Source organism: Loxodonta africana, chromosome 3 (genome assembly GCF_030014295.1).
Source record: "Loxodonta africana isolate mLoxAfr1 chromosome 3, mLoxAfr1.hap2, whole genome shotgun sequence".
Classification (NCBI taxonomy): domain Eukaryota; kingdom Metazoa; phylum Chordata; class Mammalia; order Proboscidea; family Elephantidae; genus Loxodonta; species Loxodonta africana.
This window is the reverse complement of record NC_087344.1, coordinates 67,054,095-67,070,507: the sequence shown is the minus strand read 5'-3', so window position 1 is coordinate 67,070,507 and position 16,413 is coordinate 67,054,095. Positions and strand designations below refer to the sequence as shown.

The 16,413-nt window shown below is 38.7% G+C and overlaps 1 protein-coding gene across 7 annotated transcripts in view; it reads right to left on the bottom strand.

The window, feature by feature from the left end:
* ZCCHC17 (zinc finger CCHC-type containing 17) overlaps positions 1 to 16,413 on the bottom strand; it is a 98,516-nt gene that overhangs the window by 37,315 nt on the left and 44,788 nt on the right. For 6 of the 7 annotated variants that reach the window (XR_002787053.2, XM_023554463.2, XM_023554464.2 and 3 more), the window contains 2 exons: positions 2,954 to 3,054; positions 1,515 to 1,606 (listed from right to left, as the gene is read on the bottom strand). Coding sequence is in view for 6 of the 7 variants with exons in the window: in XM_023554463.2 (XP_023410231.1) it covers positions 1,515 to 1,606; positions 2,954 to 3,054 (193 nt within the window). In the remaining variant the exon portion in view is untranslated. Of the gene's footprint in view, positions 1 to 1,514; positions 1,607 to 2,953; positions 3,055 to 8,032; positions 8,102 to 16,413 lie in introns of all 7 variants that reach the window. The other variant, XM_023554468.2, reaches the window with a different exon arrangement.

Below are 16,413 nucleotides of genomic sequence, written 5' to 3'. Positions count from 1 at the left end.
CTTGGCTCAAGCAGACACATGAGACTACGTGGGCAGCTTCTGTATGCAGGAGAGATAAGAAAGCAGAGGGGGACAGAAGCCGGCTGAATGGACATGGGAATACAGGGTTGAAAGAAGGAGTGTGCTGTCTCATTAGAGGGAGGGCAACTAGGAGTATATAGCAAGGTGTGTATAAGATTTTGTATGAGAGACTGACTTGATTTGTAAACTCTCACTTAAGGCACAATATAAATAAATAAATAAAAGAGGGGGAGGAGCTTGTCCTGAGGGACCCGAGACAAGGCTTGCCGTGTGAGAGACAGTGAGAGAGAGAGAGAGGCCTGCAGGGCCAAGAGAGCTGCCCTGCGGTGAAAAAAGGGAGACATTGCGTGCATGCTGCCTGATCCTGAGTTGTAGTCTATTGATCTTGATCCCAAGTTGTACCCTGTTACTTCCTTAATAAACCACTTAACTGTAAGCATGGTCTGTGAGTTGTGTGTGGCCCCTGCAATGGATTATTGAATCCAGAAGAGTAGTAATAAGTGTGTGGGAGGGACAGCTGGTGTCAGAACTGTAAAAGGCTGAAGAGTGGAGGTATGTCTGACCTTCACCTCATAGGGATCAGCCATGGGCTGATCTTGATTCGCATTAATCCCCCTGAAGTTAGACAGGTTCTAATACTACTGATACTACTACTACTCTTACCCTTTTACAACTGATGTCAGGAGTGGGATTCATTGCAACGGCTCCTGACTCAAGAAAACATGGGGTTTTGGAGGAAGGATAAGTGGACATGGGATAAGAAAACTCTGGCTTCTGGATGGGATAAAAAAACACCCCTGGTTTGAAGCAGCCTCTATGGTGCAATCAGTTACCAACGCAGAAGTTTGTCTGTATAATCCCCAAGACCCTTTCAAGACCTCTTAGGGGTTCAGGAGTCCCTGCTTAAAAATCACTGGCATATATTCAAGACAGGCTTTGAGACAGAGAGCAAATTCCCTATAAAACCAGATGTTATCCTATTTGGATAAAAAAATCTTCTATTCCTAAATTAGAGGTCAGGAGAACCAACTCAAAGAAGGTTCTGTGTTGAGAAAACACTGTATAGCAAGATGGCAGAATCTAAACCCCACTGGAGTTGCTACTTCTCCCCTCACATGGTCGCTACCTTTTTAAGCCCCAGTGCAGAAATCACTAGGAGAGGGGCAAATAATAGGTACTTCATGGATGATTGTTGGCTAACCGGTTAAAGGACTGAAATAGAAAGGGACTAAGGGGAAGGAAACAAAACCACTGATGGAACACCCCTATGCTATGAGTTTTGCATGTTAACTAATTGTATTCTTAGATCTCTATGAAGTAAAACATTATTATCTATATTTTATAGCTCTAAAAACCAAAGATCATAAAGGTCACATAACTCATCAATTTTACAAAGTCTATAAATGACAAGTTCCCTGTTCAGTCTGACTCACTAGGGCATTCTGTGGTTTGGGAAGTAGAATGATTTTAGCCTTCGTGAATATTTTACCTACTCAATAATAACGTTGTTGGGATCCAGGTCTTTCCCAGTCCCTTGGTTGACAACTTTCATGGAGAGAGATACTTTCATCCTATCATTTTTCATCTGAAAAAAGACAAAAACAAAGTCACCAAAAGCTCTCAGGACATCTAGAGACCACTGGTCTAAAATTATCTAAGAATCAAAGCCTTTCACTGTCATAACAAACATTTGCTGAGCTCCTCTAATGAATGAGGTATCATGCTAGGAGCCTTGCTTGCAGGAACAAAGAAACATAATATCCAAACCCTGCAGCAGGAGACTTCTAGGAAATGGTCCTCATCTCATTCCTGTCCCTCTAGAATAAAGATGGAAATGGCTGCTGAGAAATAGAAGGTCTGTGGATATAACCAGGCAGAATGTAAAAGGTATTTCTTCCAGGTAAGTGCAGCAATCAGTTCAGAGTTCCATAAGCCCAGGATGGGTTTTAGAATGTTCACAAACTAGATTTTCCTTTAGAATTGGTCTAGAGCTTTTTTAAGCATGAAGACACTTGTTAGCCACACAAGTCTTCTTCATTTCAGGGTCTTAGCATCAGCTATTCTCTTTGGAATATTCTTAACCTAATTCCTCACATGACTAGTTCCTTTTCCTTTGAGTCTCAGCTCATATGTCATCTCCTTAAAGAGGCCTTTTCTGACCATTTTATCTAAATCTACCTCCATTTGTTTGAACCCATCACAGCACTTGTTATAATTTGCAATTATTTTATGTATACATTTGTTTATATTTTTTATTTGTCTTCTCCATAACAGCTGGGATTATTTATGTCTCGTTCACTCTAGTATCCTCAGAATCTAACACCTAGTCGGCACTCAAATATTGCTGAATGATTTCTCCTTCAGGCCCGTCTTCCCTGCTATTCTCTTCTAGAAGAGCACAATTCCATTGTATGTTCATATTTTTCCTGTCCTCAAGTGAGTCATTGTTAACAGGGTCCTACAGACCCTTCTCACCTCTTCCATACTGCATGGTGCCAGAGATTAGAAGAAAGGAGTGTCAATTCTCTGTGTCCTTTTTCTCTTGGGTCCAAATTGAAATATACCTGGCAGATGTTCTTTGAAGCCTGTAATAAAGACTTGTCCCATAGAATATGTTTTCTTCTCTTTTTTTGTTTTCTTACCTTCTTTTTCTCCCACCAATCATTTTGATAAGCTTCAAGGAGGGAAGTTTTACAAACATGTACTTAGTGTATGTTTGTAAAACTTCTCCTAAACTATACTGTTCCTTCTAAGTTTGTAGGACAGAAGCCAAAAGTTTTAAATTCAGGACAGATTATACAGTGGTAAGATTCAAAAAGAAGATTATCTGTCACAGTTAACAATATATACACATTCACTATCATAAAGAACCAGGAAAACCCCGGCCATTTTTAATTCTTTCTAACCACATGAAAACTGCACAACACTTTACCTCTCGGCCAATAAGCTTCACCCACACTTTGTCTCCGACATCTACTATCTCAGAGGGCTTATCTACCCGACAGGATGACATGTGAGTTCGGTGGACAAGACCTGGGCACAAGAGAAATAAAATGAAGCACAGGGTATATCTGATATTTATACTATCAATGACTGGGTGAGGAGAAGATGAGAGCTGGGGAATGCAAATGAAAAATAAAATGTTCATTAATATGAAACTGCAAATTAAATTAATTTGAGATAGCTTTGTGTGCCTAACCAACTAGTAAACATTTTTTAAAATGCTCAATGCTAGTAAAGATATGATACAATTATTACACTCACATAATACTGGTAGAATTACAAGTTGGTAAAATTCTCCTAAAGCAAAGAATATAAAGATGTTTATATCTTTGATGGAAGAACATTCCAATCAATCACTAAAATTTTTTTCTGAAAAAAATAATAGAGACAAAAACCTCTGGGCATAAAATACAGTATTATTACATTTAAAGTTAAAAAATGTAAAACCGAAAAAACCAAACCCGCTGCCATCAAGTCGATTCTGACTCACAGTGACCCTATAGGACGGAGCAGAACTGCCCCGTACAGTTTCCAACGCTGTAATCTTTATTGAAGCAGACTGCCACATCTTTCTCCTGCTGGGCAAATGGGGGGTTCAAACCACCAACCTTTCGGTTAGCAGCCAATCACTTAACCACTGTGCCACCAGGGCTCCTAGAAAAATATTTAGAAAACAACAATATCCAACGATGGTGAACACCAAAACCAAACCCGCTGCCGTCAAGTCGATTCTGACTCAGAGTGACCCTATAAGACAAGAGAACTGCCCCACAAGGTTTCCCAGGAGCAGCTGGTGGATTCGAACTGCCGACCTTTTGGTTAGCAGCCAAGCTCTTAACCACTGCACCACCAGGGCTCCAGTGATGGTGAGGGTATAATAAAATAAGAAATATTGCTAGGGCTAGTTTAAACTTTTGGAAATCATTTGGCAATGGATATCAAGAATGATAAAAATATTCAAACTCTTCATAGTACACACATATTTCTCACTACCCAAGCTTCCTTCCTTGGGAGAACTACCTTCCTCACATTCCATAATAATCTGGTCGGTTCATGGGATTTGGGTAGACCTGACCTAACTCTCAACGCTGGGCACATGACACAGGCTTAGTCAATCAAGGTACTTCATCTTCCTGGCTTCAGTAACTGATTGGTTCAGGGACAGACCATAAGACACTAGATAAATCAAGCCATCTTTCTCAACACTTTCGTCAGGATTATAAACTACAAAAAGTTACCAATGTCCATCTTTATCACCGGGTGGCAAGAAGCTACCAGGGGGAAGCAAAGATCATTGGTAAACAAGAGACAAAGCCCAAGCTGTGCACTGGAGCACCTGATATAGCCAGGGGTGGCTGATTTTTCCTGGAGTCCCCAGTGATATTAGCCAAAAAGTTCCTCAACTGTGTTTCTGTCTTTTGCAACCAAAAGTTCTAACTAATAATTAATTTGATCCATAATCACTTCTGGAAATCTGTCCTAAAGAAAAACCCTTATACGTAGGAAAAGCTATATGCAACAGGAAAAGGTATATGCATCAGGAAAAGCTACCTATATCAAAATATGCAATGTATTTTTAAAATAGAAAAAAATGAGGAAACAACCTATACCCAACAAAAGGGTAATGGTTAAATCAACTATTAGTCACTTGATAGCTCATTAGAAATGATATTCAAAGGATTATATAAAACATGTCAATAATTCATTCATTAGTAAATATTACTGAGTACCTACTACGTGCCAAGTACTTTAGGCATCTAGCATCTTCTCATGCTAAATAACAACCCAAACCTGTTGCTGTCGATTCTGGCTCGTAGTGACCCCATAGAACAGAGTAGAACTGCCCCAAGGGGTTTACAAGGACCACCTGGTGGATTCAAACTGCTGACTTTTTGGTTAGCAGCTGTAGCTCTTAACCACTAAGCAGGGTTTCTAACTAATAGCAGCAGGATGCAAAATTGTAAGGTTTGATGACAAATGCTTAAAATACAAAAAAACAAAGAAAAGATCCAAAATGCTAACAATGGTTATACTAGGGTAGAATTACAAGCTAATTTTTTCTTTTATTTTCAAATAATTTCATAATAGAGAAAATTACTTCTATTCTGGAGAAAATGAATATAATAAGCAATTATTTTGAGTGAACATAAACCGGGAGTATAACCTGAAGAAAAAAAATGATAAGGACTACACAGATTTATGTTCAAAACAACTGTCCTCCTCCCTGGAGTTAGGTAGATTGCTAATCTTTATATTCTATCTCTCTCTCACGTGCATGCACAGGGGTATCTGCACATACTTGCAACTCAAAGTGTCTGCCCTTTCTGTCTGGGGTTTCTATTGGAACCCATTGCTTTCCCTGTCCATACCACAGGGTCTCTCACAGCTACTTCAGCTGATACTGAGGTTGCTAACTTATCTCTCTGAATAACTCTGGGGTCCCCAAAATATCTTATATACATCACACTATATACCCATGTTTTTAATTTTAGACCAAATTGAGTAAAATGTAGCTGTCTCTCCCTCCCTCCCTCCCCCACCAGAGTATAATGAGCAGACATGCCTAACTGGAGAGTCTGGAGAGGAAATCCAGATCCCCCAAAGGGAAGAGGAGCCTTTCACTTTAGGTTTCTTTTGCTGCAACTGTCCTCTAATAGATAAGAATTTACCTCTTTCCTATATTGCCAATGAAAGTTGTGAAGAAAATTAATGTTGAACCTAATATAGTCGGGAGAACTTTTTTTTTTTTCCCTTTCCTGAAACAGAAAAAAAACCCATTGCCGTCAACTAAAAAATAATGGCATAAATCACTTGCCCTTCTCCCACTTGATCCCAAAGTAGGATACTTTTATGGTCCAGGCATCTCTCTCCTGGATAAATATGCTATTTCTCAAAGCATTAATAGTGAAAAATTGGGAACAACTTAAAATGAGTATGTTGTACATCTGAATGATAGAATAAAGTCATTTAAATCTTTTTAAAAAGTACTTTAAAAGATGGGGAAATGTTTAAGCATCACTAAGTGTAAGAAACTAACACAGAGTATAATCTTAATCTAAATATGTTAAATTTTATACATACATGACTACAAAGAAATACACCAAATTGTTAACAGCGCCTATCTCTACCTGGTAGTAATGTCATGATAGTTTTCTTTTGTTTTCCCTCCTATATTTCTATATAATAAGCATGCACTATTTTTTTATCGTAGTGACAATATACATAAAACATATGCCAATTCAACAATTTCTACATGTATAATTTAGTAACATTCATTACACTCTGCAAGTTGTACAACCATTCTCACTATTCTTTTCCAAGTTATTCTGCACCATTAACAAACCCACTGCCCCCTAAGCAAAAACTTCTCTCCCTCCCTTTCACCCCATAACCACTAATAATTTTTGGTTTCTATATATATATTTTTATATATATTTAGCATGTAGTATTTTTAATCATAAAAATATTAAAAAGAAAAATGTAGAATAATATATACACTATGATAGCATTTCTGTAAAAGTATGTCTCATATGTACTGAACTGTAGCCCCCAAAATTATGTTGTAAATCCTAATCCCTATACCTGTGGATGTAATCTCATCTGGGAATAGGGTTTTCTTTGTCATATTAATGAGGCCGTACCAGTGTAGGGTATGTTTTAAGCCAATCACTTTTGAGATATAAAAGCAGATTAGGTACAGAAACAAGGAAGCACAGATGGGGAAAGAATGACGCCATGTGGAGATCACCAAGGAAGAGAAGCTGAAAGATACAAGGGTTTTCCCCCAAAGCGTAGAGAGAACCTTCCCCTAGAGCCAGTGCCTTGAATTTGGACTTCTAGCCTCCTAGAAACTGTGAGAAAATTAATTCCTGTTTGCTAAAGCTACCCATTTCAGGTTTTCTGTTACAGCAGCACTAGGTAACTAAGACAGAGACCAGAAGGGAATATAGAAATAGTTATGCTGGGATACAGGATTTTTAGAGTTGAGAGATCAATGGCTTATTACCAAGGAGCCTTAGCTTACAGTGTAAATTAAAAAGGGGATACGGTATAGCCCTCAGTCTTGGATGCAAAGGTTAGGCCGGCAGGTGAATACGTAACTGTGTAGCTCAGAGTAGGGGTACGGGCTGGAGATATAAATTTGGGAGTCTTCAGCATACAGGTGCTTACATACTAAAATATATTAATGTGACTGTCAGTTTAGGGACTGGCTCAGGAACAGACACAAGACACTAATTTATTAATTTACATTAGATGGTATACTTGTCTTACACCTGGAAGGTTTCCAGTCCTCATCTAGTTAAAATACCTGCTGCTCCTGGTATCAAATATCTGAAAAATTAAATGATTGTTGTTGTCGTTAGTTGCCATTGAGTCAATTCTGACTCATGGCAAAAAATTAGTGATTAGAAATTGCTTCAACATGGAATCAGAACAAAAGGAAGACACATGTTTTGAGGTACTTTTCTATTTCATGATGGTTTAATGGAATATTATTCCTCACAAAAGAATCCATCCTCTAGATATTTCTGCCCTAGATAAGGCAAGATAAGCAATGCCAACTTCAGGCTCTCAGGCTTTCTTTTACTGTGTACCAGGCTAATAGCCCCATCCTGTTCACATAATCTTTCCCTAAATGGAATAAGATACAATCAATTAGATTTCTGTCTACCTTTACAATCCCTTTCCCTGGAATTATCTCCAGATTATCGTTTCAGTCTTGAGTACTCACATTGTCAGTTACATATTTATAGGCAATTTCATCTGGTTTATTTTATCTATTTTTAATCCCATAATCTGTATATGCTTTTCACTAGTTTAATTCTCAGAAGGCAGTCTGAATTGCTGGGAGGCACTTTATTGTTACCCACCCCCCACCCTAAACACACACACAGACACACACACATACTACCAACAGCTGGATTTCATACATACAGTAGAATGCACAAAACAGTTTGGAACCCCTCACTCTGTGCTGGGTACCTCACTAGACACTTTACAGACATACATTCATTGAATCCCCACGTCAAGCCTGTGAATTGGGTTCACATCCTCGTTCTGCAGATCAGGAAACAGTCTAGAAGTTAAGGAAATTGTCCAAGGTCACAAAGCTGTTAAATAACAAAACTACAATTCAAATATGAGTCTAACAGGTCTCCCACATTACACTGGTATTTTCCCATTTTTTCTTTATTATTGATCTTACATTATCTTTACAATTGAGAAAAAAGATGAGCTCATCTACAGATAGTAGTAACACATCTAATTCTGTTCTAGCACATGCTCCAAACAAAACAGAAACAAAAATGCTTTGCTTGCCAGGCCACATGGAAGGCAGTTCTTCACACCAGTTTGTGCTTGGATTTCTGCATCAAGCCATAACGGCCCAAAGGGTATATCGAGTCCATCATCTTTGTCATTAAACCCAAATGACACTTAAAAGGAATGAGTCCCATCTGAGTGTCAGCTGGTAAAAAGAAAAAAAAAATTCTGATAACTTGGAAATCATAAAAGAGAAACAGAGCAAGTCTATTACAGTCTCCTTAAAATTGTTCTTTTAACAGGTTCAGCATTCAACATTCATTTCTTTCACAACTTCGACTGGTAACAAAGGTGAAAATTTCAAACGAGAGGATAGCTGCAGCGAAAAAGCATCAAAATGAAAGGTTTCCTTTACCTCTAGGGGAGATGAATTTCCTCTCCAGGTTTTTCAAATAAGTAGTCTCCAATCAATGGTAGAAGACAATAACGTAGACACCTAAGTTAATAAAGTGCTTTCCTGTCCTTTAACTTGTTTCGGTTATGGATCATTCAAATGTTTACTGTTGTTGTTGTTGTTAGGTGCAGTCAGGTTGGCTCTGACTCATACTGACCCCATGTACAACAGGACAAAACACTGCTTGGTCCTGTGCCATTCTCACAATCATTGCTATGCTTGAGCCCGTTGTCATAGCCCCTGTGTCAATCCATCATTAAGGGTCTTTCTCTTTTTTGCTGAACTTCTACTTCACCAAGCATGATATCCTTCTCCAGGGACTGATCCCTCCTGATAACATGTCCCAAGTATGTGAGACACAGTCTCACCGTCCTTGCTTCTAAAAAGTATTCTGGTTGTACTTCTTTCAACACAGATTTGTTTGTTCTTTTGGCAGTTCATGGTATACTCAATATTCTTCACCAACACCACAATTCGAAGGCATCAATTCTTCCTCAGTCTTCCTTATTCACTGTCCAGCTTTCATGTGCACATGAGGTAATTGAAAACACCATGACTTCGGTCTGGCACACCTCAGTCTTTGGAGTGACATCTTTGCTTTTCAGCACTTTAAAGAGGTCTTTTGCAGCAATGCATCTTTTGATTTGACTGCCGCTTCCATGGGTGTTGATTGTGGATCCAAGTAAAACGAAATCCTTGACAACTTCAATCTTTTCTCCGTTTATCATGATGTTGCTTATTGGTCCAGTTGTGAGGATTTTAATTTTCTTTATGTTGAGAGGCAATCCATACTGGAGGCTGTGGTCTTTAATCTTCATCAGTAAGTGCTTCAAGTTCTCTTCACTTTCAGCAAGCAAGTTTGTGTCATCTGCATAACACAGGTTGTTAACGAGTCTTCCTCCAATCCTGATGCCCCATTCTTCTTCATATAATCCAGCTTCTCAGATATTTGCTCAGCATACAGAGTAAATAGGTATGGTGAAAGGATACAAGCCTGATGCACACCTTTCCTCTTTAAAATATCCACTATATTGTAGGCAAAATGGTTCCAAGTTTGAGTAAAACATGATCCTGCCAATCAAGAAACTCCAGAGTCTAAAATATGCACATCATTCCCATTTCACCGATGACAAAACTAAGGCGCAAGGATTAAGCAACTTGCCCAAGTCAAGAAGCTAGTCAATGGTGGAGCTGGGACTATATTTATTCATTCAGTAAAATTTACTGAATACTCAGTATACCCCAGGCACTCGTTTAGGCCTTGCCTCATTCAAACAGCCTAACTATTCCACAGCTCACTGGACTAAGGTGCAACCCTACATTGGAATTTGTTTCCACTCTAGAATATGAACAACCTGAGGGAAGCAGAGACTATAATTTTGTTTTTTTCCTGTGTTCCCACCTAACACTGTGATCAGGAAATGTAACTCAATAAATATTTGCTAAACTGAATCCACTGATAAAAATATCTGAGCTTCTACCACAAGCAAGGCAGAGTCAGGGATACTCTAAAAGTATAATGTTGAACAACAAGCTCTGCTCTCAAAATTTCAGAATTTTGCGCTGGTGAGCGGAAAAAAGGAAAAACGAACCTTATAATCTTGTAGGGCTACTCCATCTACTACCATAATCACCAGCCACCTGCAGCTGCTTTAAGTTTAAAGTTTAATTAAAATAAATAATATTAAAGATTCAGTGGCTACTATACTGGACAGCACAGGTACAGAACATTTTTACCATCACAGAAAGTTCTGGCTTCTCCAGGATACTTAAGAAGGGGTCCTGACCACTACTACAAGAACTTGAGAAATAGTTTAAATAGAGAATATTCTTTGATGGTTACGAGACAGGGGAGGGAGGGAGGGAGGGAGGGAGGGTGAAGGTTTTCACTAATTGGATAGTAGATAAGAACTATTTTAGATGAAGGGAAAGACAACACACAATACAGACGAGGTCAGCAGAACTGGACTAAACCAAAAGCAAAGAAGTTTCCTGAATAAACTGAACACTTCGAAGGCCAGCGTAGCAGGGGCAATTGTTTGGGTACCATGGTTTCAGGAGACATCTAGGTCAATTGGCATAATAAAATCTGTTAAGAAAACATTCTGCATCCCACTTTGGAGAGCAGCATCTGGGGTCTTAAATGCTAGCAAGTGGCCATCTAAGATGCATCAATTGGTCTCAATTTACCTGGAACAAAGGAGAATGGAGAACACCAAAGACACAAGGGAATTATGAGCCCAAGAGGCAGAAAGGGCCACATAAAGCAAAGACTACATCAGCCTGAGACCAGAAGAAATAAATGGTGCCCAGCTACAACCCATGACTGCCCTGACAGGGAACACAACAGAGAATCCCTGAGGGAGCAGGAGAGCAGTGGGATGCAGACCCCAAATTCTCGTTAAAAAAACCAGACTTAATGGTCTGACTGAGACTAGAAGGACCCCAGAGTTCATGGTCCCCAGACCTTCTGTTAGCCCAAGACAGGAACCATTTCCAAAGCCAACTCTTCAGACAGGGATTGGGTTGGACTATGGGATAGAAAATGATACTGGGGAAGAACGACCTTCTTGGATCAGGTAGACACACGAGACTATGTGGGCATCTCCTGTCTGAAGGGGAGATGAGACGGTGGAAGGGGTCAGAAGCTGGGAGAATCAACACGAAAAGAGAGTGGAGGGAAGGAGTGTGCTGTCTCATTAGGGGGGAGCAATTAGGAGTATATAGCAAGGTGTTTATAAATTTTTGTATGAGAGTCCAACTTGATTTGTAAACTTTCACTTAAAGCACAATAAAAATTAAAAAAAAAAAAAAAAAGAAGGGGTCCTGAACTCCACAGTAGTTAAAGATTTCTGAGAATAGGCTGGGGAAACAAATTCAAATTAGGGTCTACAGTTCTGAATTAAAAATGTAAAGATTTAATCAGGCCAGAGTTGTTTCATAACCCAGTCCTTTCAGAATGGGACTTAATAAATAGTCTTTCCCCCTTTACATGCGGAGAACCTAAGGTACAGCGCAGGGAAGTCAACTGTCCTAGTTATTCAATAAACCTATAGAAGACCCCAGGATTAGAACTCAGTCAAATTGCTTGGCTCCTTGAGCTCTCCCTCCAAGCCTAGCTCAGAAGAGCCGCCAGACTGACAGAATCACTTCTAAACTGTCAGCCACAATCAGGGGAATCATCTGACAGGGTATGGACACAACTGAGTTGAGGACTGACTGCTGGAAGGTGGCAGGCCTTAAATCCCCACATGGGTCCCAAAGTGTCATGTAAGTGCCCAAGTAAGGATGGGACTTTCAGGCACTAGCAGCCATGGCAAGTATACTATTAAGAAAATCTGTCTTCAGACCGAAAAAGGTGCAAATCCTATAGGGATGGGGAAGAACTCTACCTCATTATATTCCAGCCAACCTAAGACGAGAAGCTTTATTACAGATTGCTGACTGCCTGCTTGAAAACTACTGGTAAGCTGCTTCTAACGCAGAGAGGCAATTTGCAGCGTACGCAGGGCTTTATCATTCAAAGATCGGCTGCTGGACTTTATTTGTAAGAAAATTTTTATTAAAAAAAAAAATGTAAAAAGTGAAAGTCCCTCTTCCATGTACATCCTTCCCTTAGCAAACCTAACTCCACTGTTAAAAATTGGTTGAATATCTTCCAGTCTTTGGTATAAACAAACATAGGCAGTAGTTTTGAAAATATGTAGGCATACACGCACATACTTTAAAAAGGGAGGAAGGGTTATGCCACACAAACTCTCCTGCAACACGCCTTTTCATTTATTATCTTGGACATCTTTCCAGGTCAATAAGTTGAGATCTACCCTGTTTCTTTGATCCTAAGATGCACTCCTCCCCCAACATTTTAACATCTCTGAACTTGGAATGCTTCTTATAATTAATGGTGTCTTACAACTGCTATCATCAGATAGCAGCATGTTATAACTGTGTTAAAAACTTTCCACTAGCTTTTTCTGGTAAGATGAAGAAAGCACCAGCAACAAAGTGACTTAGAAATACAGTTACCATTCTTTTTATCGCCTTCATAGTTTCCACTGCACAAACGTGTATAATTTATATAATTCTCCACTACAGGCTAAATCGCCAAAGAATTGCTGGGTTAAAAGGTTGTTGTTATTGTTAGCCACCCTAGTACAACAGATTGAAACATTGCCTGGTCCTGTGCCATCCTCACAATCATTGCTGCTTGAGTTAAAGGGTAAGCACATTAAAAATGTTACTAGGTACGGCCAAAGTCCGTAACAATTTATGCTCCCAATAATGAACAAAAGTGTGCATTAATGTACTTTTTAATAACAATCTTTTTAATATTTGTTAATCTCATAGGTTTCAAAGATCTATGAAAGCTTTAAATTACTTTTCAAAATTTTTTCATTTTGAGATCATTGTGGATTCATATGTACCGTAGCTGTAAGAAATAGAGAGAGAGAGGTCTTATAGACCCTTTACTCAGTTTACCCAAATGGTAACATTTGGCAAAATTATTGTATACATAGGAACTACACAACCATCTCTATGGATGCAGAAAAAGCATTTGATAAAATCCAACACCCTTTCTTAATAAAAACCCTAAAGATGACTGGAATAAAAGAGAAATTCTTTGATACGATGATTCAGGGCATATATGAAAAGCCAAGAGCCAACATTATACTTAATGGAGAAAGACTGAGAGCTTTCCCCCCGAAATCAGGGAACAAGACAAAGCTGCCCCTCTCACCACTTCTATTCAATATTGTATTTGATGTCCTACCCAGAGCAATATGACAAGGAAAAGAAATAAAAGGTATCCAGATTGGAAAAGAAGTAAAATTACCTCTATTTGTAGATGACATGATCTTATTAAAAAAAAATCGCACAGAGTCGACAAGAAAATTTCTAGAGCTAATAGAGGAATCTAGCAAAGTTACAGGGTACAAGATCAACAAACAAAAATCAGTTGGGTTTCTATACACTAGCAAACGAGAAATCTGAAAGGGAAATTAAGGCAGCAATTCCAATTATAATAGTATCTAAGAGAATAAAATACCCAGGAATAAATCTAACCAGGAATGTGAAAGACATACAATGAAAACTATAAAAACACTGCTGAAGGAGATTAAAAAAGACTTAAATAAATGGAAAGATGTTCCATGTTCATGTACTGGAAGACTTAATACTACTAAGGTGTCAATACTACCCAAAGAGATCGATAGAGTCAATGCAATCCCAATCAAAATTCCAACTGCCTTCTTTACAGAAAAACCAATCCTTGACTTTATACAGTATGGCAAAACGCACGGAATAGCTAAAGCAATGTTGAAAGAGTAGAAAAAAGTAGGAAAACTCACACTTCCTGATTGTAAACATACTCTACAACTACAGTAATCAAAACAGCCTGGTACTGGTATAATAATAGGCAAACAGATCAATGGAATAGAACTGAGAGTCCAGGAATAAACCCACACATCTATGGTCAACTGATTTTTGACAAAGGTGCTGAGTTCATTCAATAGGGAAAGAAGAGTCTGTTCAATAAATGGTGCCAGGAAAATTGGATTTCCACATGCAGAAAAATGAACAGGATTCCTGCCTTACACCATACAAAGAAATAAATTCAAAATGGATTAAGAACCTAAATGTGCAAACTAAAACCATAAAACTCCCAGAAGAACAAGCAGGGACAACACTGTCTGGCCTAGCTTTTAATAACGGATTATCAAATATAACAAAAGCACAAACAGCAAAAGACAAAATAAATAAATGGGACCTCATAAAAATGAAACACTTTTGTTCATCAAAAGACTATCAAAAAAGTGAAAAACAAGCTATCAACTGGGAGAATATCTTTGGAAACCATATATCTGACAAGAATCTAATAATCAAAACATATATAAAACCAACAACTTAACACCAAAAAGACAAAAAACCCAATCATAAAATGGGCAAAGGGTTTGAATAGACATTTCACCAAAGAGGACATTCAAATGGCCACCAAACACGTGAAAACACACTCAGCATCATTAGACATTAGAGAGATGCAAATCAAAACCACAAGAGATACCATTTCACTCCCACTAGGATGGCTAAGTATACCTCCAGAAGAGCTGTGGAAGGATATCAAGGACATTAAACATGAAGAAAGCAAGAGGTCATTAAAAAAACAGGAAAGAAAGAAAAAGCCTAAATAGATGTCAGAAGAGACTCTGCAACTTGCTCTTGAACATCAAGTAGCTAAAGCAAAAGGAAAAAAAATGATGAAGTAAAAGAGCTGCACAGAAGATTTCAAAGAGTGTCTCCAGAAGACAAAGTAAAGTATTATGATGACATGTGCAAAGACTTGAAGACAGAAAACTGAAAGGGAAGAAAACGCTCAGCATTTCTCAAGCTGAAAGAACTGAAGAAAAAATTCAAGCCTTGAGTTGCAATACTGAAAGACTCTACAGGGAAAATATTAAATGACATAGGACGCATCAAAAGAAGATGGAAGGAATACACAGAGTCACTATACCAAAAAGAAGTGGTCAACATTCAGCCATTTCAGGAGGCAGCATATGATCAAGGACCAATGGTACTGAAGGAAGAAGTTGAAACTGCACTGAAGGCACTGGCAAAAAACAAGGCTCCAGGAACTGACAGAATACCAATTGAGACGTTTCAAAGAACCGATGCAGCACTGGAAGTGCTCATTCATCTATGCCAAGAAATTTGGAAGATGGCTCCCTGGCCAACTGACTAGAAGAGATCCATATTCGTGCCTATTCCCAAGAAAGGTAATCCAAACGAATGCAAAATTATCGAAAAATATCATTATCACACGCAAGTAAAATTTCGCTGAAGATCATTCAAAAGCAGCTGCAGAAGTATTATCCACAGGAAACTGACAAAATTCAAGCTAGATTTAGAAGAGGATGTGGAACCAGGGATATCACTGCTGAAGTCCGATGGATCCTGGCTGAAAGCAGAGAATACTAGAAAGATGATTACCTGTGTTTGACTGACTATGCTAAGGCATTCGACTGTGTGGATCGTAACAAACTATGGATAACCCTGGGAAGAATTAAAATGCCAGAACACTTAATTGTGCTCATGGGAAACTTATACATGGATCAAGAGGCAGTCATTCGAATAGAATAAGGGAATACTTCATGGTTTAAAGTCAAGAAAGCTGTGTGTCAGGTTTGTATTCTTTCACCATACATATTCACTCTGTATGGTGAGCAAGTAATCCAAGAAACTGGACTATATGAAGAGAATGGGGCATCAGGATTGGAGGAAGACTCATTAACCACCTGAGATACGCAGATGACACAACCTTGCTTGCTCAGAGTGAAGAGGATCTGAAGCACTTACTGATGAAGATCAAAGACCACAGCTTTCGGTATGGATTGCACCTCGACATAAAAAAAACAAAAATCCTTACAAATGGCCAATAGGCAACATCATAATAAACGGAGAAAAGACTGAAGTTGTCAAGGATTTCATTTTACTTAGATCCACAATCAACATTCATGGAAGTAGCAGTCAAGAAATCAAAAGATGCATTGCACTGGGCAAATCTCCTGGAAAAGACCTCTTTAAAGTGTTAAAAAGCAAAGATGTCACCTTGAAGACCAAGGTTTACCTGACCCAAGCCACAATGTTTTCAATCGCCTCATAGGCATGCGACAGCTGGA